The following is a 24072-nucleotide window of genomic DNA, read 5'->3' on the forward strand; positions in this document are numbered from 1 at the left end:
GATTTTGGGACACGATGCTTTTAAAAAGTTTCTTTGATATACTGTCACTAGCACCTCTGATTGCCGATCTCTCATGTAGGTGACACAGGACAATGGCTATCAGCGCTGTCTCTGGAGTCAGAATCCCATTCTGTAAAAACTCCCCGGGGAATCTGATATTATAGACACAGAGGGGTGCCCTGCTCCTGAATAGCTTATGATGTAGTTGGGGAAATGACAGACGCCCACCCACAGTACTAGAGGGTAATGACTATGATCTATTATTCGGATAGTATTGTAGGAGTTCACAAAATGGGAAAGTCCTTTGGGCCCAGGATCAAGAAGACAGCAGGACTCTGGCTGGACTTGAAAGGGCAGACAGAATGGGCATTGTAAGTTGGTACAATAATATCAGCAAAGGAGCCAAGACAGAAGGCTGGGTACAAGGGTGAAGCTGCTGAGGAGCCTGGCTTCACGGTGACCTCACACCAGGTGCTGGATGACCCTTGGATCAATCCATGGAGACTAGTCTTAAGACAGAGGCTTAGGAAGCACGTAGATTCCGGGAACTTGGGACAAGACATCAGGATGATCAGACCATAAAATTCCATTTATATTGTCTGTCAACAGCAAAACGAGATTGTAAGGCAGTGTGAAACAGACAGATCGTCCGAGAAACATAAGGGGCTCTGGAGGCAGGAAAAGTGGAATCCTCGTGAGGAACACATGCTCAGCGCTTCCCAGCTGCCAGGAACTAGACGCTCCACAGTGTTCTCTTATCCCCCAACAACCCTATCAGGGTGAACTATTACTACCATCCTCTTCTATAGTGCAGATGTAAAACTGAGCTCCAAAGAGGCTGAGTAATTTATTCAAGACAACAAACATAGCCAGTGGGTGGCCGGAAGCCCGACCTACCTGCTCTGCCACCTGCGCTGGCCCAGGCGGCTGTCAAGACAGAGCTGTGCGCGGGCAGAAGTTGGCGAAGTGGACCGGGCAGCGGGCCCTGGTTGGGCGCTCATGCCCTGGCTTCCTCACACCTGGGGCCATGTTTCTGGGCCCAGGTTCAGTGCCCAGGGCCCTTTCCTCGGAGCAGGAGAGAGCTGCGGTTAAAGGTCTGGGTCCCAGGGCACTGGGAATTGTGGGGGTCTGGCGAGTGTGAACTTTGCCCGGGCAGTTTTTAGGGTTGGGATGAGGGGCTCAGCATCAGAAGTGCAGGAGTGCGGTTTAGCCCCTGGTTTGTGAACCCCTGGGCACGGCCCCAGCTGAAGGGAGCCTCTGCCTTTCTTCACCTGTAGTAAAACAGTCACTAATCTGGTTGCCCTCCCTATTACCTCTTGTCACCCCGGCCAGTGACCAAGCCACCTCCCCTTCTCCCCTCCCCAGGAAGGCCCTAAGAGGCGGGGACAGCCAGAGGCTGCTGCTGCTGCTACTGCTGCGGAGCTTGGGGAGCTTCAGGGGAGGACAGTGCCACCCACAGCCTCCCCGAGCTTACTGCAGCTGGGACAGCAGACACACGCGGGCCGCGGCACAACCGGAGCCTGAGGCTCTGCCCAGGTCCTGGGGGTAGTGGCGGGTGGGAGCAGGAAAGGCACCATGTCGCCAGGCTGCCCACGCCTCTGGGTCCTGGTCGTCCTGGGCTCTAGCTGGGCGGGCTGGGGGAGCACGGGGGCTGAAGCCGCGCGGCTGAGGCAGTTCTATGTGGCTGCTCAGGGCATCAGCTGGAACTACCACCCTGAGCTCACAAACCACAGGTAAGGCGGGTGTGGCGTCCCAGCCACTTCCCTAGGGAGCACAATCTCTTTCTTTAGACAGCATTCTCTTTCCTAATTCTGCCTCCAGTAACAGAGTTTTTCATTCTGAGGATATAGAGAATGTTCAGTTTGATTGGCTAGATGCTGCTTTCAAGAGTTTGCTGTTAAGTTTTGTAAGTATGATTGATTGTTGGTTTAAAATATTGATTGATTCAAAACCCCCAGGCACCCACCCCATCACTAGCCTTTGCAAACTCCTGTTCCAGCATTTTAGAAGTCTTGGATTTGTATGGAACTTCTAGTTTCTATTACTTACTCCATTCTCTACCTAACTTCATCTTCTAAAACCGAAGACGTGCATAACCCTGTACTTTGTTAGAGCAGATTATCCAACAACAATTGTCCTAATTTTGTTTTTTTCTTATGACTTTCAAAATATTATCAGTCCATAAAAATGCAACATCTTTATTCTTTCACCCTTTTCTACTTCATTTGCCTCTTCATTGTTTTCCCTTAATCACTCCATGGTATGTGTCTACCCTGGTGCTTTTGGCTGCGTCACTAATAAAAGGCAGCTGTAGCTCAGAGGAGGTTGAAATAATTAAAGTCTGCCTTTGAGTTGCAAACATTTTTTTCCTAATTGGAAGGCTAAAAATAAGACTTCCCAGAAATGAGACAAATTGTAGGACCCAATATGTCCAGTTGGTTATATCCTTACTTGTTTTAATGGTAAGCCCTTTAGTATGACTCAGCTTTTTTTAAACAACATCACACGTTGAATGATTGTGAAAGATGTGTTCCTCTTTTACAATTACAAAGCAATCTACCAAGAGATATTGTAATATTTTTAGAGTCTTTTAGGTTTTAACCTTAATCCTTTTAAAGTGTTCTTTGTAAGGGTGATTTTGGAGGGCATTACATATTCTCTTGGTCTTGTAATAATAAGAAATCCCTCTTTTTAAAATAAACCATCTTCAATATTTCATTTCAAGGCGATAACCTATGTCACACTCACAGTTAGGGAACTCCATTAACTAAAACCCCATGGAAAATAAGAGTCCGTCCAACACTAATCTTCCCGGCCTATGGGCAGAACACTGCCTGGGTCGCTGGCCGTCCTGCGGCCGCCGAGCTTCGGCCTGGAGGGTTGCTCTTTCTTCCATAGTTAGCGCGGACAACAGTCAGTGCAGAAAATGGAGGGCAGAGCCACGCAGGTCAAAAGCCTGGGTCGCATGGTGAGCCAGAGGGAGCCATCACTGGGCATCCTACCCTCTATTTCTGTGGCTGGGTTTCCAGAATTCTGGGAATAGTCATTCCTCTAGTATCAATTATTGAGTCAAAACCATAGAATGATAACCCAGACCCGCTCTAGCTATGTGTGAACTTCAAATAATGTCAATCCTCTCTAGTACTTTGATGTGAAAAATCTAACCTGTACATCTGGCTGTTTAAATTAAGAACTTGTTCTGAACTGTCCTACACCAAGAGCCCTACAGCCCCAGTGACACAGAGACGAAGGGGGCAGATTGTCCCAGCGCTCCCCCTGTGCCCCTCTGAGACCTCCTCACCATGAACCCAACAGCTTCTCCCTTCTGGATCTTGGCTCTACCATTTATCAGCTGTTTCTCCTTGGACATGTTACGTAAACTTTCCCAGAGCTCGTGTTTCCACTTGTTTGTCCGTTCCCAGAACGAACGCCAAGGCTGTCACTCCGAGAGCCACAGCCAGCTTCTCCGCTAGAAACAGGGCCCACCGAGTCAACAGCGTGCCACGTGCTCCCTTGTAGCCTACCGCTCTACTGACTGGCCAGCTGAAAAGGAGCCCACGTATTTACTCATAAAAGGCTTGATCGTATTTTTAATCGTTTAAAATTGAAACCTAAAATTTGGGTTCACACTGCGATCTTGGATTTTTCCCTAGAAAATCGATTCTGAGTGACAGAATGAGTTAGGGCAGACTTCACTTGTGAAAGAATGATTACCACAGCAGGCTATTCTTGAAGAGAGCAACAATTATTTTTATCAACTTCACTTATTCTTCATATTTATAAAACTACGGGTCTCCAAAATACAGTTAAAAATACTATCTTTCCTAGTATAAGTCTGGGGACATGAGAGACCCTTTTTCTGCAATGTGAGTAGATGTCATATATACCTTTCAAAGTAGTTTTTGTATTTTATTTCCAGTTCAACTCTTTATGCAACTTCCTTTAAGAAGATTGTCTACAGAGAGTACGAAGCATATTTTCAGAAAGAAAAACCACGATCTAGAACTTCAGGTAAGCCAAGCGGAGGGCCCTATGTAACTGTGCAGGTCATAGATCACATGCCCATGAAGAAAGCTGTTTTTAACCTTGATCAAAAAGCTAAGAAAACCCAAGTATTTGAATTTGTCTTCATTTGTCTACCAAACTCTTACTGAGCTCATGCTACAGGCAGGGCGTTGCACTCGGCGCTGTGGATGCCACAGTAGACAAGACACTTGTCCCTGCCTCTTTGGAGTGTATGGTCCAGTTTGATGAGAGCAGATCATCTTTTGTGACCGTCTGACTCTCTGGACTCATTCAAAGGAACTTCAAACAATGATGTGTTCATTTCCAAGCAAAAAGAAAGAAAAAAAAAACACCCCAAAACAAAGGAACTCAATGTGGCTGGTTCTTGTGCACCTATCTTTCCTTCTATTCTCCTGTTTTATTTAGGGTAATACACACAATAGCTGGCGTTTCTAAAGAACAACCTCTTCTTTTCTCATCCCTTCTTTAGTCAAGGGAAGTAGGGAAATGGGTGTGGGGGAGCTGAAACAGGGGACCACATTCCCACAGGGGTCATAGAGGCCATTAAGAGAGAAGGTCCTCCAGCTGGGTCCCCAGGTCAATGACTCACCCAACCCTGTCAGCCAGGGGAGGGCTCGTTATCCGTCCCAGACCCGTCCTTCTACCTCTCTATTCATCCCATTCTTTCCTGCCGCCTCTGATCTCCCTTTATCTCCACTCCCTCCTTGACTGGTGCCTTCCCTTCAGTCAAAAATCATTAACAACAAAACTAAACACAGCTCTGTTCAGGTTAACCTCTAGCTAGAAGAAAACTCCCCCTGACTCCGCCCAACTCTCCTTTTTCTCCCCTTTCTTTCATTACCAATTTCCATACGGAATGGTCCGGTTCATTCTCCGGGGTGTCATTTCCTGTCCCCCTGGCCCCTGCTCCAAGGGGAGCTCACTGAAGTCTCTCTCAAAAGGGGGCACCTGTGGCTGTGTAGATGCCAGGGCCAATGGCTTCTTCCAGGCCTCTTCTGACTGGTCACTTCTAGGACATTCAACGCTCCCCCTTCCGGAAACCCTCTTTGCCCAGTTTCCTTAGTGCTGCTTCCCCTGGTAAACAGGAGTGGAGTGGAAGGGAATGGAAGATAAGGAACTGGAAGCAGGAGGGAGTTAGAGATAACTCTCATGAAACTTGGCTCCAAATGGGAGGAGAGATAGGAAAATTCTGGAAGGGGATAAGAGGTTTAAGGCTATTTAGGAGTTTTTATAAAAGGAATATAGTGACTTAAAATATCTAAGTGCATCCTGACTGGTGCCAGCCTGCAAACCAAAGGGTCACCGTGTTGATTCCTAGTCAGGGCAAATGCCTGGGTTGCTGGCCGAGTCCCCATTTGGGGGTGTGCAAGAGGTGACCAATTGATGCATCTCTCACACATCGACGTTTCTCTCCCTCTCTTTCTCCCTCCCTTCCCTTCTCTCTAAAAATAAGTAAATAAGATATTTTAAAAATTATATCTAAGTGCTCTAGGGGAGAATCCAATAGAAAAGGCGAGGATAAAGACATCTAATGGGTGGAGCCAGACTGGGAAGGAACAGGAAATGGTGGGAGTCGAAGCTGGAGCTGGGTCAGCCTGAGGCAGAAGAGATGCTTCCTTCCTTGGGGCGCCAAGAGGCTGCTAATGAAATGAAGTTTGCAGTTGGGGGTGGGAAGTTTTTAAAGGATCTCCTGTCCTCTGTCACAGAGACTATTCATTTTCATAGCTCTGGCTCCAACCTCAGTGCACACAATGGATACTTAAGAACTATTTAATTGAGTTGTAGGTGGGCGAAGGGAAAATGAGCCAAGAAACACATTCACAAGGCCTGCAGAAGGAGAAACTGGGCCGTTGTCTAGAGCCCTGCCTTTTGTAGCTTTTGCCAAGTTAACTGAATTGCCACGTTTGAATGTCTGTGCTGTGTAAGCCATTGTGCGGAGTCCTGTAAGTGACAGGAGGGACCAGTGCCAGGCTGGAGACAATGCTTTAAACAATAAGAAGGCATTGACAGTTCTTGAGGAGAGTAGTGTGAGCAAACTCCTTTGAGATGATTAACCTTTGTAGTGACTTAGTCCTTCAACCTCATTGATTAGAAGTAGACCTTGATAGATAGCTTCTGCTTAAGCCCCGCGCACTGAAAGCATTGTCTTCCTGTCCTCCCTGTGTGGCTCATGAACAGGTTTGTTTTATCTGATCTCTGAGGCATTTCAGCACCCATTTTTTATGCAGCCTCTTCCTAAACTCCCCAAGGTGCTTAACTGTGGGCCCCTGGCGGGCAAGGATGACGTCTTACTCATCTTTGTACAGCAACAGTAGTTGATACAAGGGGGCAAGTGTGACGCAAAGAGCCTCCCATGGTGAGTGAGGAGATCTGGCTTTGAACACTCTCCTTGACCCCATGACCTTCCCTGTCCCCAGCCTAGTTCTGTATCACTGGTACCTTCTCCTACTTCATGCTCCACTCACCTGGTGGGTGTGATTCTAGCTGAGCCCAAAACAGGAACAGCTGTGGGCCCCGCCTCTGCAGCAGGAGCCCGGGCTTTACTGTAACTAATGGGGGGAGAGGCCTAGGCAGCAGGACTGGGGGTCTGAAGACAGAGGCCTGTGCACTGGGCAGGGGGAGGGGCTGGGCTCATTTTCAGAAATTCTCTCTTGGGCTCTAAAATGGCTAGTGTGAGTCTTTGCATCTTTTTAAGGAAAATCATGACATGCTTGTCCCTGAAGGTTCTAGAAGAGCTGCAGCCATGGGCTGCCCTGTTTTCTGCAGTGCACCCTTCACCTGAGTGAAGGGGACTGGGGTAGCTGCTTACCGCGGGTCTTTCCAAGCCAAAACTGCACAAAACTGGGTACAGGCTGTGCGGCCTTCCTGGGGACCCGAGGCAGGCCACTGCTTCCCGCAGCATGTCTTTGGGCACGGGTGGGGGTGGGGAAGGTTTTTGGACACCTGGCTGGCGGAGCAGCTGAACAGCAGCTCGGGGAAGCTCGGCCACGTGTTTGCCTTCACGCATGAAGGCGTTTGATTCGCCTTTATGAAAACATTCTCCTCAGGTCACCCTGGACAGTTGAAAATGAACATCTTCCTTTTCTTGACCAAAGACCAGAGGTCGTCTCCTACAACAGCATGTCCGAGTTGGGTGGGCGTGGCCAGAACTGTCACTCCCAGTCCCTTGGTTGACTTCGAGCCGGGTCGAGCACTCCCACCTTCCTGTCCTTACCTGACTGCATGTGATGCTGAGTTAATGAGCTGGCGAAGCCGCCCAGATGGAAGACAAGCAGGTCGCCCTCAGAGCCTGGAGAAGCGACAGCAATCACTCGTGGGATTTTCTGCACGGTGTTTCACGGCTCTGTTCTTGGTAATCCTGATGTATTTATCTTTGCTTCAATAGGACTTCTGGGGCCTACTTTATATGCTGAAGTTGGAGACACCATGAGAGTTCACTTCAAAAATAAGGCAGACAAGCCCTTAAGCATCCATCCTCAGGGAATTAAGTACAATAAATTCTCAGAAGGTAAGAGGAATTTCCTACCCCTCTGACAAGAGAAAAATGTACAACTCTTTAATGGAAGTGTCAGACATTTAAAACCATATCATTGACCACATGTCAGAGAACCCACCTGTAACTGGTAAACATAAAATTGTTGCCTTTGTAAGTTTCAGAGAGGAAAATGAAAAAGTTCTGGTGTCATTTAGACCTCAGTTCTTTTTTTTCTTTTTGGCTAGGTTCTTGTTCTTTAATAGCTGGATGGGCAGATTACCTGAACTGTCTGAATTCCAGTATGTTCATCTGCAAAATGAGAATAATCATACATACATTGCAACATGGTTTAAGGCAGGGGTGTCCAAACCCTTCTGTGAAAAGCCCAAAAGTAAATATTGTTGGCTTTGCGGGTCACGTGATCTCTGTGGCACTTGCTCGACTCTACCTTTTAGTACAAAAGCAGCTAAAGGCAATACATATGTAAGTGAACAGACACGGCTGCATCCCAATAAAACTTTACTTACAAAGAAAAAGGACCTGGCTGGATTTGGCCCAAAACTGTAGTCTGAAATAGTGTCATAGGACTAGTGTAACATAGGGCCAGCCTGGTGCACAGATGGCAATCAATAAGCAGCATTCAAATTTTGGACAGAATTAAGTGCTTAAGAACATAAGGTCTGAAAGCAGACTTAGCTTCAAATTCCAGCGGTGTCATTTCTGGCTCAATGGCCTCAGCATCCCGGAGCCTCGATTTCCTCATCGATAAAGTGAGAAGGGTTATACTCACTCCTTAAGACTGCTCTGAGGATTAAAAGAGGCCGTTTAGGTATTGTACCTAGTAAACATCCTGGAACCTGGAAAATCCTCCGTAAATGATGACAATGATGATGATGATAACGACGACAATGACAGCAAATATTGTGAGGATGATGGAGATAAAAGTGACCACATCAGCCACAGGAGAGTAAGTACCTGTTGTTGATATGGTTCTAATTATTTTCACTGTGCTGATGTTCAGACCACTATAAGCCGAGTAGAGTTCTAAGAACTGATTACAATAGTAATAGATGCTAGTATAATAACACTTAAAAATAACTTTAGACCTCACATAATTCACACACCTTCTTTCTCCCCTGTGTTCCAACCATCACACCTTTGAGGAGAGTAACTGAGTAGGAGAGTGGTTTGCAGTGCAGGTTCTGGAATGAGACTACTCGGGACAAATCCTGGCTCAGACACTAACTGTGTGACTTTGGGAAAATTACTTAACCTCTCTGTGCCTCACCTTTGTCATCTGTAAGATGAAAATAATCATCATGCCTTCTTTATACAGGTTCGTTGTCATGGAATCTTAGAACAATGCCTAGCACATAATAAGCACTTCATAAATACTAGCTATGGTGGTAAAATCAAATCAATCAAAATTTGTTTAAATTACATTATATGTCAATTATATCACAATTAAGTTTTTCAGGTATTCAAATAGTTTGACATTTAGCTGACAATGTATGGATGTACTTTTATTATTTCCTGTGTAAACTCATTTCTACTAAAGAATAAGTGACTGACCATAGGTGAATGAACTACCCTCCCTGGAAACATTTGCATCAGTGTTTACTCTTTGGCTGGAGGAAAACCAGTGAAGCATTAACTATGAAATTTCAGGCACCTCAAAGAGCCAATGTGTCAAGACTCTGGGTGAGGCAGCATGCAAATGAGTCTGTCTCTCTCTGTCCCTAAGATCCTGTGGTGACATAGAGCCACCACTTAACCTCCCTGCGAGGCTTCCAGGTGACCGCATCAGGAATTCAGCACTGTACTGCCAGAGGAGAGGGTCCTCACGATGTCCCCTGCAGGTTCCATTTCAAACTTGGGAGGAGGTAATGTTGTGGACCTTGTATCCCAAGCTGGGCTGTTTGCACAGGAAGTGAACCTTGCAACCCTGTCCCTCTTCCTTTTCTGTTTATCTGTCCCTGTACTCCCCCGCAGCCAGCAATCACTTGGGAGCGGTGGTTTCAAACCCTCCCACCCCCTCCACCGGTCACCTGCTCTCTGCCCCTGGCTCCACAGCTCTCAGGACAGCAAACACATGTGGTGGGAAAGTCAAGTTCTGTCTTGGAAGTGAGATGCAAATCTAATAAAGAGTATCCTTCTGGTAAAAGACAAGTCTGCACATCTTGTTGTACCCTCTGTGTAAAATAAAACAACTTCTTCATGTCTGCCACGGACCCTCACGCATAGCCTCCTGCGATGGTCTGAATTATTTTCCCAGGAGTGGAGCTAAACTACACGCTGGGCTGGCTCCATGAGAATCCGGAGTTCTTTGTCTCCGACATAGACAGCTGAGAAACGGGTGGTAGGAGGCTGGGACAAGTGATAGGCCGAGAGGACTCAGTCCTTGTCCCTGTGGCTGCTTGACCTGACCAGCTAACCAAACAAGCAAGCCAGCAGCCCTCGTATCTGGGAGTTGACCTCTGAGCCCCGCCAGGACGGGGAAACCTGCTCTTATCAGCTGGAAGGAAAGGCGGCCAGGAAAGAACACAGGCTTCAGAGCCAGACGCTGAGGGTGAGCCCGAGGCAGGCTTTGGCAGCTTCCTTCACCACGAACCCTCAGCTTTATATCTCTCACTGGGAGCAGCAATTCCTCCCACCTGAGGTTATCGCAGGGGTTGGCCATAATGTCAGGAAACTTTCAGGCACACAGTTGACACACAATAACGCTGTCTGTGCTGCTGTGGTTATTTCACGGGTATTTATAATGCAGGCATCACATTTTGTTTTCAGAAGCTTAGACTGAATGAAGGCGTTGGCCCTGGATGGTGTCATCATACTTAAATGAGATAAAATTCTCCCACAGAATTCAGATGCCAAAACGAGCCAAACTTGCATTAAAAACTTCAGTTTTCCTGAGTACATAAGGAGTAAGTCATTTTGAATAATTACATTTCCCAGATAGTCTGAGGTTTACTTCAAGTGTCTAAGATATTTTCTCTTAATTCCTTTGGGTATAAATCTTTCTAAATGGTATACTTCCCCAGGCCGTTTGGAAACAGAGGATGGGATGCAGAAGTCGAATTGCTCTCTAAACCACGACTTCCAGTCTACTGTGAGACTTTACAGGTACCCATAAATGCTGGGCCTGTGTGCAGTCCCAGAGTCCATGGATTCTAAACGAAAGCCTATGTTACTTGTCTATGGTACTGCTCCCAGGCAAAGACCCTGAGCTGTCATTCGTGGATTTTGTGCATCATTTTGCAGCCAGCGTTGCCTGGGAGCCTTGGTTCCTGAGTATTCTTTCCTTGGCTCTTTTGAATTCTTGGCTCTGCTTTAATTAGGCGATGGCTGGAAATCTGGGTTCTGGACAGGAAAGGTGTCGCTGTACTTGGTGTGGAAGTCTCGTGCTGGCTTGTCATCCAAAAATTGGCAGCATCTGACACAAATGCTAAGTTGTAGCCTAGCGTTTCTCAACTACTTCCAGCTGCGCCCTCCCCAGGCGCGCCTGTGGGCGACCTCAGCAGCAGGTCAGGCAGGGATGGGTGGCTCCCAACCAGAAGGACCTATGGCGATTTATAAAAGTGGCCTACAAGGTCCTTTCCTTTAGAAATGTCATTAATAGGAATATGTTTTAAGCTGCAATCACAACTGTACCCAATTACTTCTAAACTTTCTGTCACCTAAAGAGTTTTGATTTGAGGCTAACATTTCAGAAACTCTGTAACTAACACTGGGTGACTGATTGTAATGCTGCACCTTCGAGCAAATTTTGCTGTTCTTAAGATCTTTGAAGTTCTTCATGCAATTACTTTTAAAAGTTTGTTTCAAAATGCATCTTATATTATCTCTTTATTTAATTTACATTTTAAATGTGTGAGTTACATTATAAGTACTACGTTCCTAGATTCTATAATATTCAGCTCTTTGCTGGTAAGCCAACTCTCTGAATAAAAAAATAAAAGAATAAAATTTCCACTGGAGATTGTTCTTTGCATCTAAGTGTTGCCAAATTCTCTATATGAAAACTCAGTCTTCCAGGTTTTTCTAAAATGTTCCAATGTTTGACATAACATAGGCAATCACATTTTTCACTTTTCATCTGAATATTTGGACCTGACATAGAAACTTCTTTGAGTATATGATACGTACCTGAAACAAACTGCAATGGCTAAGATAATAATTGCCATTAATCTATTAATGAGAATTAATGTGAACTCTCCTTCAAAAGAGAGTTGCATGCCTTGTGCAATGGAACCAGGCTCCCTGTAAAACATCAGCATTCCAATTTTCCCACTGCCTAATTAAAGCTTCTAAAAGAATCTTCTGAATCTTTAAAGACACACTGAGGCATTCACTACGGTTATTAAATGGAGAGGAAAAGAGCTGTTAAAAAAAAAAGTAACAAGGGAGGATTTCATGAAGGAAACCCAAACAGTTGACCAAAAGCGCTCTTTATGCAACTTCACTTTCCCAAACTTGTCACGCCATTTTACATTTGGAAAAAAAAATACTGAGAGCCTTTCGGCAAATAATTAGTTCATCATGACAAGAGTAAACAAATTACAAAGCTGAGTAAGGACTAAGCGGGAAATGAACAGAATTGAGTAAATATAAAATGAAAGGCTACCCTGTATAAAGAATTCATTCTGACAAGAAGCTGAACAAGGACTTTGTGTTCTAGGACAATGGTCTTTCCTGTGCGTTTCTCTTCTTCTCAGTTAAGAGTTTTAACTTATTTTGATTGCAGAGTCAAAATTAGATTTACCCAAAAAAAGTGCTTTTCATAAAATTGCTTTCTCTAAATAGCTGTTTATATTTCACATCTCATATTGCGTAGGTTGCAAAATCAAAGATACAATGTGCCTGTTTTATTCTAGACTAAAGGTAAAATAAAATGCTTTGAAGTGAAAATAAAAAAAGCATCGATAAAATTATCCCCTGACTACCCCATTAGTAATCCTCACTCCGCAAAATCACAGGACCTGCCTCCATGTGTAAATCTGTATTGTTCACTATTGTGTCAAGATGCTTGAAATTCACCTTTTTAGTAATATAGTAAACTTAAAATCACTCATTCGGTCACTGAAATTTATATATTTAACTAACATATGAATGTGAAATTCTCCATCATTTACTATGGTCAACTAGATGAATATTTATAAGCCACTATGTGTTCAAATGAACCTGGATATGAAACATTGACCATTTAAAAACACCTTTGCTATCATTAGAAAACCACTCATGCTCCTGTCGCTAGCACGTGTTACAGCCTGTGGGTGACTCTTAGATATTCTAGTGATTGGTTCTCATTACAGAAGAATGACGTATTCTGACCGTGGCACCTCCACGGAAGTGGCACTAGAAGAATTTGGGAAGTGAAATTTATAGCAACTAGAGTGCCAGCATGTGCCCTGCTGTTAACTGGACTGTGAGCCTAAGGGTCTCACGCTGCTGCTTCTTTACATTTGTGTCCTGGTACCCAGCACAGGGCTGAGAACATAGATGGTGATGACGGTGATGATGAGGATGATGCTGGTGATGGAGATGACAGTGATGAGGACATGACGATAATGGTGGTGATGATGCTGGTGATGATGGTGTTGGAGATGATGATGATGATGATGATGATGATGGTATGATGGTGGTGTTGGTGTTGGTGTTGGTGATGATAATGATAATGAATGAACTAAACTGAAGGACTGAGGACTGGCTTAGAAAGTAGAGACTACGTTTATTTTCCCCTTGCTCTGAAATTTATTAATTTTACTGGTGATTGTAAGTAGTTACCTAATCTAATTACCAGATTTTACCGCCATTAGAATAGATACATCGCCACCTTCGATCTTTCTCACATGTGTTAAGAGGACTCACGAGTACTTAAGATACATCTCATCAAAAGTAAAACATAAGGAAAGAGGCTGGGAAAGGAAAAAACCCAAATACTGAAGTGTATTACCACCGGCTGCCACCGTGATGCTTAGGTGACAGACATTTCCATATATTCTCTGGTCTTCATAATGCATCTAAAATAATAATACTATTGCTAGTACAAGGATTATATTATCTAACAATGAATGAGAAAACTGAGGCTCAATGGGAGATAAGAAGCTTTCCCAAATTCACACAGCAGGGGTACGACAAGAAAAAAAAACCCCCTCAAAATCTAGCAGGAAAAAGTATCATTAATCATATAATCTCACAAATACTTAACTAAATATTGACGAATGTTGTTATATATACATAATATATAATGCTGCTATATGTGTAAATATTCATATCCTAAACAGATGATATACATACATATATATCTATATGATGAGATATGTAATCAGAGATTAGGGAAAGAGGAAGCTGACATTTAAGCTGGTATCAGAAGGATGAGCATGCATTTATCCAAAGAAAGAGAGGAAGAACTTCCAGAGCCCTCTTGTGCCCTGCACAGAATGCCAGGCCTTGCCCTTCTGAGGGCTTGGGAAGGCAACGGGCATTCTCTGGGCTGTTTTAACAGCAGAAGACTCATGTCCAGAAACATTCTTTTTTAACTTCGTGAGTCCACAAAGCATGAGGCGTTGACTAAGGGCCAGCGACTCGACTCAAGACAGACCCCGTCAACAATTCGCTACGTGTGTCCCAGTCAAATAGACAAGGTTCAACCGAGAGCACAGCTCTCTTTATCAGTCCTATTTGTGCTTTGTGACAAAAGCTATTTTGCAACTTTCCAGAGAAATCCTTCCTGTTTATTAGCAGAGGCTCTTCCTCATAAACGCCTTTCTCTTTTTGAATTAGACTGGAACAATATTACTCACAGGAAGTTATTTAAGCTTTTAACAGTCATCAGCTCCTGATTCTTTTAACACTCAAATCCTTCTTGTCAACGCAGTGAAAGTTTGGTGTATGGTAAATATTGGTTATCAATGTCAAACTATCTTTTAGGAAAAAGGAAGAAAAAACAAACCCCATGCTAAGCTTCTCATTAGCTCAAGGGTCACAAACTCAGACACTCATAGTAGCTGGGAGGGTAATTCAATGAAAAATAGTCCAGTAGGGACTGGTGACCAGAGAGCTGTGTCCTGTCTGAAGAGACAGTCAGGACCCACGTCCAGGCAAATTCTGTGCACGAGTTTGGCCCAGTAGCACCAGATCATCAGGTTTTTTTGTCTGTTTTGCTTTGTTAAGAGAAACCAGCAATCCAGACTCTTATATAATATTTTCATATTGTTAACATTGACATTTAATTCGTTCTAATACCATGCAATTCTAATAGAATGCACCCATAAACTATGACTTGAGGACCCTGGTTCTAGCCCGCAGGACCTGAAATCTTAAGACTTCAATAAACATTCATGGAACCTCTTGTCCATGCCAGGCACCACAAAAAGCACCAGGGATATGAAGACAAACATAATCTGGCACCAGCCTTTGTGGAGCTCACTTGGGTCATGCATGTGCAGGATGCAACTGATTACTATCTAGCAGGATAAAATAAAATTAATCATATAATACTACACATTTAATTATAAACTGGGATGAGTGCTGTAAAAGTAAAAAAATGCATAGCACAAGAAGAGACTGGGGCAGCAATAAGCTTACATTTGAGGTGACACTGAAGGATAAGCACACAATTATCCAAAAGGAGAAAGGGCGGAGAGCACTCTGGGCGGGGGGGAATAGTCTGCAAAGGCCCTGAGGCAGGATGGAACTCAGCATGTCCAGGGGACTCAAAGGGGGCCCGAGTGACTGATACACCCGGGAGAGAGTCACACACCCTGAGAATGGAGGGAGGAGTAGGGGTAGAACACACACGGACTTGTGGTCCATGTGAAGGACTTTGTGAAGTAAGAAACCATTGTCAGGATTTTAAGTAGGAACAAGGCTGACTAGGACCTGGGGCTTTAAGGGATTGTTCTGTCTACAGGGTGGGAAACAAAGCGAGGTCAACAGTGGGGTAAAAAGGGACCGTAAACAATACTCCATCCCCCTTCCCAACAAAAGGCAGGAAAGAAAAGAAGAAGAAACAAAGACCAGATAGACAAATAGAAAATAAGGGCAGGAAGGTAGATTTAAACCCAACCATATTAATAATTATATTAAAAACACATGGGAAGAGCACTACAAATAAGAGACAGATTGTAAGGTTGGATAAAAAGCCACACCCGCAGTATGCTGAACTCAAGCAATCCACTTTAAATTAAAGACAAGACAGGTAAAAAGTAAAGGATAAAAAAGATATACCATACTAACACTAATCGAGCACAAGGGGGTATATAATGTATTATTCCATTTTTATAACATTATGAGAAAACAAAATACAGTGACAGAAAGCAGATCAGTGGTTGTCTGGGCTGAGAGGGTAGGGGAAGCATTGACCGCGAATAGCACAAGTGACAGAAATTTTGGAGTGATGGGAATGTTCTGTACCTTGATTGTGATGGTAGCTATAGGCCTGGACACATTTGTCAAACCGCAGTAAATATTATACTTAGAATCGGTGGGTTTTATCTTATGTAATATAGAACTTAATAAAGATGGAAAAAAGGAGAAAGAGAAAGGAATAAAGAAGAGAAGAAAAAAAAAGGGAAAGAGAAGGGGAAAATTAAGCATTTTTTTTTAAAGTCGAGTCACTTCAGTAAGAATGGTTTCCACTGGTGCTTCATCCACCATGTAAAACATTTTAGTAATGTTTAAAAAATCCTTATTGTCTGCCACATCCACACTCTGATGGTTTCACCTTCCACCTCAAGGAATTTATCAAGCTCTTCTGACCAAACAAAGGGAGCTGCATCCCAAAAAGAGATTATAGCACAGTGCACCTTTCCCCCAGTTACCGAGGAGCGCTGCAGGTGGGGAAGCGGCCTGCCCCGTGGGGCCGCCCACTCGGCGGCGCTGACCTCTCTCCTTCCTGACCTCACTCGCTCCATCTCTAGCCACATCTTCTTTTGGTTGTTGAAAGCCTCACCCAACCTTCTGTAATTTTTTTAATATGCAGAATCTCAGTTGCCTCTCTTCAACAGGGAAGACCAGTTTCTGCAATACACCCTCTCCCCGCTCATCGGCAGAGAAAGGGGAGCATGTGAAAGTGTCAATGGTGGGTCTGTGGGCACACGAAGGACGCAAGGACGCAAGCCGCCTAAACTGTGGAGGGTTGACACATTCCGTGCTCTACAGATGACTCCGCTGCTCGTAGGAGCTAGACCCTGGGGACAGAGCTGGGACAATCAGGTGGTGGAGAGATGATAAAGTGAAAACACAGGACTGAGGGTGGCAGTGGTTGAAAAAAAGAAATGAAAAACTTACACTTCAAAACAAAACGATACGTATAATTGATCTGAGTACAGTTGCATCCCGTGCTAATAGCCTGTTAAATATAGGATGTCTTATCAAGCACCACAGAGAAAAAATAACCCATTCTCATATTCTGAGATGATTCACTGATCAAAGGTGATTCAACTCTCTGATTACACTTAAATAATAATTATTTAGAGACTCTGGAAAGTTAACTTACTAAACCTGAAATAATGCACTAGTAATGTTTCTTAATCACTTCAGATCACCATGGACTCAAGCCTTTACAATTACATAGACACAGAAGTGGGTATAATGTGAACCTTTCCAAATAATGAAGGTTAACTATAAAGAGGCATATATATTCCCATAGAGATCTCATGTTCCTTCAAATCTGAGCGATGACAAAGTGATGCTTTCAGACTGCCAGGTGTGTTCACGACTTTTACTTCTCCAGGTGCTTCCTACGCTGACCACACATTCCCTGCCGAGAAGATGGATGACGCTGTGGCTCCAGGCCACGAATATACCTACGAGTGGACCATCAGCGAGGACAGTGGGCCCACACGCGATGACCCGCCATGCCTCACATACATCTACTACTCCTATGAGAATCTGATACAGGACTTCAACTCTGGGCTGATTGGCCCTCTGCTTATTTGTAAGAAAGGTAAATAATAATAACAACAATAGCAAAGATGTTGGAGTGGTGAGGAGTGCTGAGGAATGAGGCTTGGGAGAATCTCAGCGCCTTTTGGTAAACCTGGCAGAGGGAGCAGTGAGCAGAGACTAGACAGCTGCGCACCCCGGACCCCAAGGGCCCGGAAGCCGCCTCTGTTTCTTCCGGTCTCTCCTTCACCTCAGTCCTGGAGCCTCTCCTGAGTGAACCCCTGTCTGAGGGTTTGTTCTGAGGTCCTGCCCGTGTGATCTGTAATGTTTACCTCAAAGCCAAGGCCTTTATATTTTAGATTTATTTGTTTATTTTTAGAGAGAGGAGAAGGGGGGGACATCGATGTGCGAGAGAAACAGCAATTGGCAGCCATTTGCATGACCCCAACTGGGGGCCTGGCCCATAACCCAGGCCTGTGCCCGGGCCAGGGACTGAACTCGTGACCTTTTGGTTCATGGGACAGCGCCCAAGCCACTGAGCCACACCAGTCAGGGCAAAGCCAAGTCTTTTTGAAAGTGCAGAGCAGCCTGTACTCCGCGGACAACACCTGGAGAGAACTTTACCATATCTGAGGTTTGGGTTGGTAATTTGGTTTACAAACACACAAAATTCCAGCTTGCTGTTTTATAAACGAGCTGAACGCTTTGGGTGGAAGGTTTCAAACACAGTCAATTAACTTTCCATGAAACTTCACGGGCTGGGCTCCTGAGGAGCAAGCTTGGATATTCATTTTACCTGAAAAGAATTCAGCTCACCTTTCATCAAAATGAATGAATGACCACACAAAATTGCCCCGTGGGAAATAATGTGATGAGCCCACTGTCTGTCTATATACACACAAATTCCTAATTCACTTACTGCACAATTCATGTGTTCATGGTCTGGGATATAGAGGATCCTGGAATGGCACCAAAAACTAAAACTCAAAAAAAGCTCTTCTTTCCTTTATTTTCAGCTGCATTTTTTCCTTATATGAGAACAGATTCATCTCAAACCTCTCAACTGGTATCTAGTGCACTATTACATGTACAAGCAGGGTGGCTGGATTAGATGTGGGGAGCGATGTTTTTACCACCCAAGCTATGATGCCTTTGTACTGGCCTGGCACTGGGGAAATGGGTACTTTTACTAAAGCCTTGACAGCCACCAAATGTTTTCTCTCTGTGCCAGAAAGTTACCCTTAAATCCCCATTCCTCAAGGCTACGACGTGCCAGAGAAAACACGTAATGTGACAGCCAGATCTTAATAAGCCCCCAGTCGTCATTCCTTGAGAAAGGTGCTATTTTGGAAATGAGAACGTCTTCAAGTTGTCTCCACTATGATTGGTTGCTCGCCTTAAACTCTTTGCTGTCTAGGAAGAACAAAGGGGCGTGTTCTGTCTGGGAGGCCACTGACAAGCACGGCATTTCTTTCCCAGGCACCCTAAGTGAGGACGGGATGCAGAAGATGTTCGACAAGCAGCATGTGCTGATGTTTGCTGTGTTTGATGAAAGCAAGAGCTGGAGCCGGTCGTCGGCCGTCATGTACACGGTCAACGGCTACGTGAACGGGACCATGCCAGGTAATGCACGGGCTGCGCGCTGCCCAGCAACGCTCGGCTCGTTGGTGCTTCCCTCCTGCTGTTCTCCTCAGGGCGCTGGGAAGCTGACCATACTCGCTCTTTTTCCACTCTTGTTCAGAAAGGTAATGTAATCTAGCTCAGTGGTTCTCAAGACTTTGTCTTCTTTTTTCTTAACCATCAAGTACAACGGACAAATCGGAAGCTACCCACATGAAGGAGTGTGCAGCCTTATTGGACGGAGTGCTCTGAGCAGGCTTCCCTCGGCCTGCATCTCCAGGAAGACCTCCGGGGGATCAGCTTAGTCTTCGTCAGGGGGTTCTGTGGTCCCTGCTGCATGGTGACCATGCCTTCATCCACAGAGGGAGCCTTTCAGGACAGAAGTTCAAGGTCAACCCCTAGCAGAAAGGGTCAGTTGGAAGAATTCAGTAAAGATCCTTATAGTAAAGATGAACAGGAGATTAGGAGAAATACCCAACATACCAAAACACTACTAGCATTTCAAAAGGTCATAGATGAGTAATAGTCAAAGGTATATAGGATGTTTTCTCTTTCTGTCTGCATGTGGACTCTTGTGGAAAAGTGAATCATAGCACCTGTTAAGAAAAAGGACTGACTCCCACCTAAGCCACTTTTAACTTCTATCTGATAGAAATGCTTTAGAATCAAAGACCCTGAGGGAAAAAAGTGGAAGAATGAAAATATTACTTTATTAATTAAAACATTCAAAACATAAGTTCCTCAGGGGTCGTTCTATCTGAAAAAAATCACAAATGGCTTTACTTACTACAAACAAAACATGTCAAGGGTGGAGATGTCAAGGGTGGACATTGCTTTTAAGTTGTTTTCTATTCCTTTGATTGCGTCAGCCCTCCTGGGTTATTACAGCCACTTTCCGAGGACTGTGGGCTTTGACCTGGAGTTCCGAAACTTAGCTGAAGTCCAGCTTAGGAGGTCTAAGTTCCAGTTTAGCTAATTTCTCCACCTTAGTGTGGTCCTTGGCAGTTAGCCGTCTCCATGTGCTAACTTACAAAAACAGATTCACTATGTATCTTGGTAGAGAGGGTGTTTAAGAATTTCTTTGCATGTAAAAATAGCATATCCACTACTATGGATATCCACTAATCTTCTTAGAGGGGTATGGTCAGAGAGGAAATTGCATGAGTCCCAGCAGAGGGGATCATCTCTGGAAACATGTAGAAGCCCCCAAAGCAAAACATATGCACAAAAATAAAAATTAATAATTTGACCAGGGACTAGAGTCTGCGAATTTATAGTTGAAAATAACAGGCTAATTGGGACTGAGAGAGTCAGGGAAGGGAAATGGCATTAGTAGGAATGGAAAGAAGTTAATGCTTGTAAAACAGCCTTATGGAGCAGCATAAATTGAATAAATATGGTCAATGCTAATACAGATGTATTAAATGCTCAAGTCAACAGGAGCATTTCCTTGGGGTGGCCAGAGGCTTCCACCAAAGCCTCCTACCTTTCAGCTTCTCATTCTCAGGCTTTAGCTTCTTATTCTCACCATGAAACCAGAGTCCCTGTCCTGCTATAACTGTCCCTAAGAAAGACAAGTCCCGCAGCTCCTCTCTGGATAAGAGACTGATCCTCAGCCCCATGACCTAGTGATTGGGGAACCGAAACTTAAAACCCAGGCCAAGCATAGAAGCCAGGGCTGGAACCGCCCCCCCAGCAACTGAGCATTTTCCCAGTCACTGTGGGAGTGAAAAACGAGCGAAATTCAGCTTTTGTGCTCAGCTCTCATCACTCCATCCATGCAATGCTCCCAGTGACCAGCGCAATGAGGCCCCACCCACTGCACTTTAAGGGGAGCCTGGGACCCACAGAGGAAGTCCATGCCTTGTCATTAAAACAGCCAACCAGTGGGTGCAGGCGTAATATGCCTGCCTGAAGTCGTCTTCACGTCTCCTTGAATTTGACCCTGCTGGCGCCTTTGGAGACGCCCTCCAGCTGAGCCTGGAGTGACCAGAAGCCCAGGCCAGCCTAGGACTATCCCAGCTCTAACACTGAAATTCCCGCCTCCTGGGAAACCAGGATGGCTGGTCACCTACCAGGCTCGCTTCTTGGCTTAATCTCTTGGCAATCCCTGTTTCTGAACTAATGTCCCCCACCTCTAGGCTCTCTCCTCACCCCTGTAGTACCACTCACTGCAATGAGTTGTGGCTGCTTGTTGGCCTTCACTCGGATGTCTGCTTTTCTGGGGCAGGAGCTGCAATGGGAGTGTCTGCTCCTCAGAACCTTGCAATGCCTGGTGCGCAGAAGCTACTCAGTGCTTACCTGGTGAGTGAGCTTCCATCACAGAGTGCTGACTGCCTGTTTTGTCCCCCTCTCTCTTCCCCCTCTCAGATATAACAGTCTGTGCCCATGACCAAGTCAGCTGGCATCTGATTGCAATGAGCTCCAGACCAGAACTGTTCTCCATTCACTTCAATGGCCAGGTGCTGGAGCAGAACCATCACAAGATCTCAGCCATAACCCTCGTCAGCGCTACATCCACTACTGCAAACATGACTATGGGCCCCGGGGGAAGGTGGACCGTATCTTCTCTCACCCCTAAACATTTTCAAGGCAAGAAACCCTTCCAACAGCCTTGTTTATGAATGTAGAATCCTTTCTTCCCAGGTACTAACCCCCGCCTTATCCTTTGCTTTTTCAAGCCACATATGCTCCAGACATATGTGCGTGGGTCCCTGAGAACAGAATGTTCATTCTCCACTCTTAGACATATAGCCTTCATTGGAGATGGAGGAAATAGAGATACTGACAAAGATTTTTAAAAACGAAGCAAAAGGTGAAGAGGTCTCTACTTCCTTGAAAGGAAAAAGGAGGAAGGATACAAATGCTTACATAGAGATAGTCTTTCTTGGGGTATTTAATATGTAGCCAAAAGAAAAGACCCGGAGGCTAGAACAAGACAAACATGCAAATTTATAGAAGCACCGAGTTACAGAAAGTGTGTAAAAAGTTGTAACATGAAAAGATTCTCTTTCCTAACAAGATGAGCATAGAGGCTGGCACAGAGAAGAACCCAATGGGTGCATGTGGAGTGGGTCAAGCATAAAATCTAAACAGCTGAGAAACGGGCTTTAAAGACTATCGGTGAATTCTGGTGAGGAAAAAAATCCACCCAGGTGTCTATGTAGTGCCATGTAGATAAAAGTAACTGACTGTTCTGTTACACATTGTTGCTTTATAACTCTTGGGAGGAGGGTTCCTGGAAACAGAAATTAAAATGTAAGTAAATGATATTAGGATAGGAAATCATTTTGTTACCAAAATAATGTGTATAAGCAAAACACATGAGAAAGAGAGACTTCATGGGACCATTTTATTTTCTTTTTGCACTGAGCAGTCTAAGTTATATTTGAACTAACATAATTGCCACAGTATCCCTGGAAGATAGAGTCCCAAGTAATAATAAAACAACAACAAAACTAACATTGTTGAGATTAACAGCTTTTTGTATTAACTTACTTAATTTTTAACAATGTCATAGAGCATGTACTTTTGATTCTGCAAATAAAGAGACAGATGACAGAAAAATGAGAAGTAACAAGACCTAAGTCACAAGGTTTCCAGGGATGGGAAACAACCAATGTTCCCGCTCTCAAAGAAGCAAAGGAAATCTTTCCGAGCCCTTCCCCTGACCCCTGACCACTCCCCATTGCTTTTTATTCTTGCCTCTTTCTCTGCTACACTAAAAGAGCTCCGAACCAAAGTGTCCAAGCTGCCGGAGCATGACTTTCACTATTATTATTTAATAGTTTAATAATAAGTTTAAAAAGATACATATGTTGATCAGTCTTAATTTCTTCTCTCAAATTCTTCCACTGTCTTTATGTACTAACTCAGCTGGGATGCAGGCTTCTGTAGACATTAAAAACTGCCCAAAGAAAACCAGGAGTCCTAAGACGCTAACTCGTGAGCAGAGGCGGCACATGAAGAGGTGGGAATACTTCATTGCTGCGGAGGAAGTCATCTGGGACTATGCACCTGTCATACCAGCCAACATGGACAAGTGAGTTTGGGGGCTTCTGACCACTGGGCAAAAGTTCAAGATGTGTTCCATAGGGTCCTACGTGCATGGGTGCAACACCGTGAGTTTACTGGTCTCCATGTTTTGGATTCCAGTCGGGCTTTGTTCAAAGTCAATCTGGAACTACCCTAAACTCACCAAGGGAAAACAATGATGATGATGATGATGGCAGCTACCACTAGTTGAATGCTTGCTAGTGCCAAACACTAGTTAAACCCTTTTGAAGAACTTCACGTGAACTCTAGAAGTGAGAAACAGAAGTGACTTAGAGCAAAGCTGTCCTTAAGAAATGGCAAGAGAAAGACATTCCCCCAGACAAGGGGAGGCTGAGGGAATGCAACCTCACCAGACCTGGCTTAACAACAACAATAACAACAACAACAACAACAAAATGCTAAAGAGAATTCTTTGAGTTGAAATGAAAGGATACTAAGTAATGACATGAACCATCTGAAACCCAATGTAGTGTGGTGACTATAGTATACTGCACTTTACTGAAATTTGCTGAGACAGTATACCTTAAGTTTTCTCACCATATACACATACATAAAAGAAAACAGTAACTAGGCAAGTTGGTGCAAGTGGTAATTAACTTGACTGCAGTAATAACACATATACCATCATGTTGTACACCTCCAATAGACACAATTTTTATTTGTCAAGTATATCTCAGTGAAGCTGAAAAATGCAAAAGAAAAGTCAAGGTATAGCACAGAGCATATAAATAGTTGCCTTTTGTTAAAGGAGTGAGAGGATAACTATATTTATATTTGCAAGTTACATTTTCATGAAGATTATCTGGAATTATACACATGAAATTAATATAAGTGAATACCTAGAAAATGCAGGGAGAATTAGAGAGGTCGGGTTGAGAGGATACAGAATGTGAGTGAGGGTTTTCAACTAATCAAAATCGTTTGAATGTATTTGCTACTCAAATGTTCAAAACAAGAACTTGATCAAGATTATACAATAACTAACAGAGCTGAGATAGGAATCAGGG

General features: G+C 44.3%; 1 protein-coding gene across 2 annotated transcripts in view; it reads left to right on the plus strand.

The window, feature by feature from the left end:
- Window positions 1-1460: 1460 nt before the first annotated feature.
- Window positions 1461-24072, plus strand: part of F5 (coagulation factor V) — a 53339-nt gene continuing 30727 nt past the window's right edge. The window contains exons 1-7 of one of the 2 annotated variants that reach the window (XM_054587798.1): window positions 1461-1733; window positions 3920-4011; window positions 7412-7534; window positions 17238-17450; window positions 18869-19012; window positions 21380-21601; window positions 22886-23051. In XM_054587798.1, coding sequence (XP_054443773.1) covers window positions 1576-1733; window positions 3920-4011; window positions 7412-7534; window positions 17238-17450; window positions 18869-19012; window positions 21380-21601; window positions 22886-23051 — 1118 coding nt within the window. In that variant the 5' untranslated portion in view covers window positions 1461-1575. The remainder of the gene's footprint in view (window positions 1734-3919; window positions 4012-7411; window positions 7535-17237; window positions 17451-18868; window positions 19013-21379; window positions 21602-22885; window positions 23052-24072) is intronic. The other variant, XM_054587797.1, reaches the window with a different exon arrangement.

This window comes from Pteronotus mesoamericanus, unplaced genomic scaffold, assembly GCF_021234165.1.
Source record: "Pteronotus mesoamericanus isolate MK-2021 breed Mesoamerican mustached bat unplaced genomic scaffold, CSHL_Meso_final scaffold_1186, whole genome shotgun sequence".
Classification (NCBI taxonomy): Eukaryota; Metazoa; Chordata; class Mammalia; order Chiroptera; family Mormoopidae; genus Pteronotus; species Pteronotus mesoamericanus.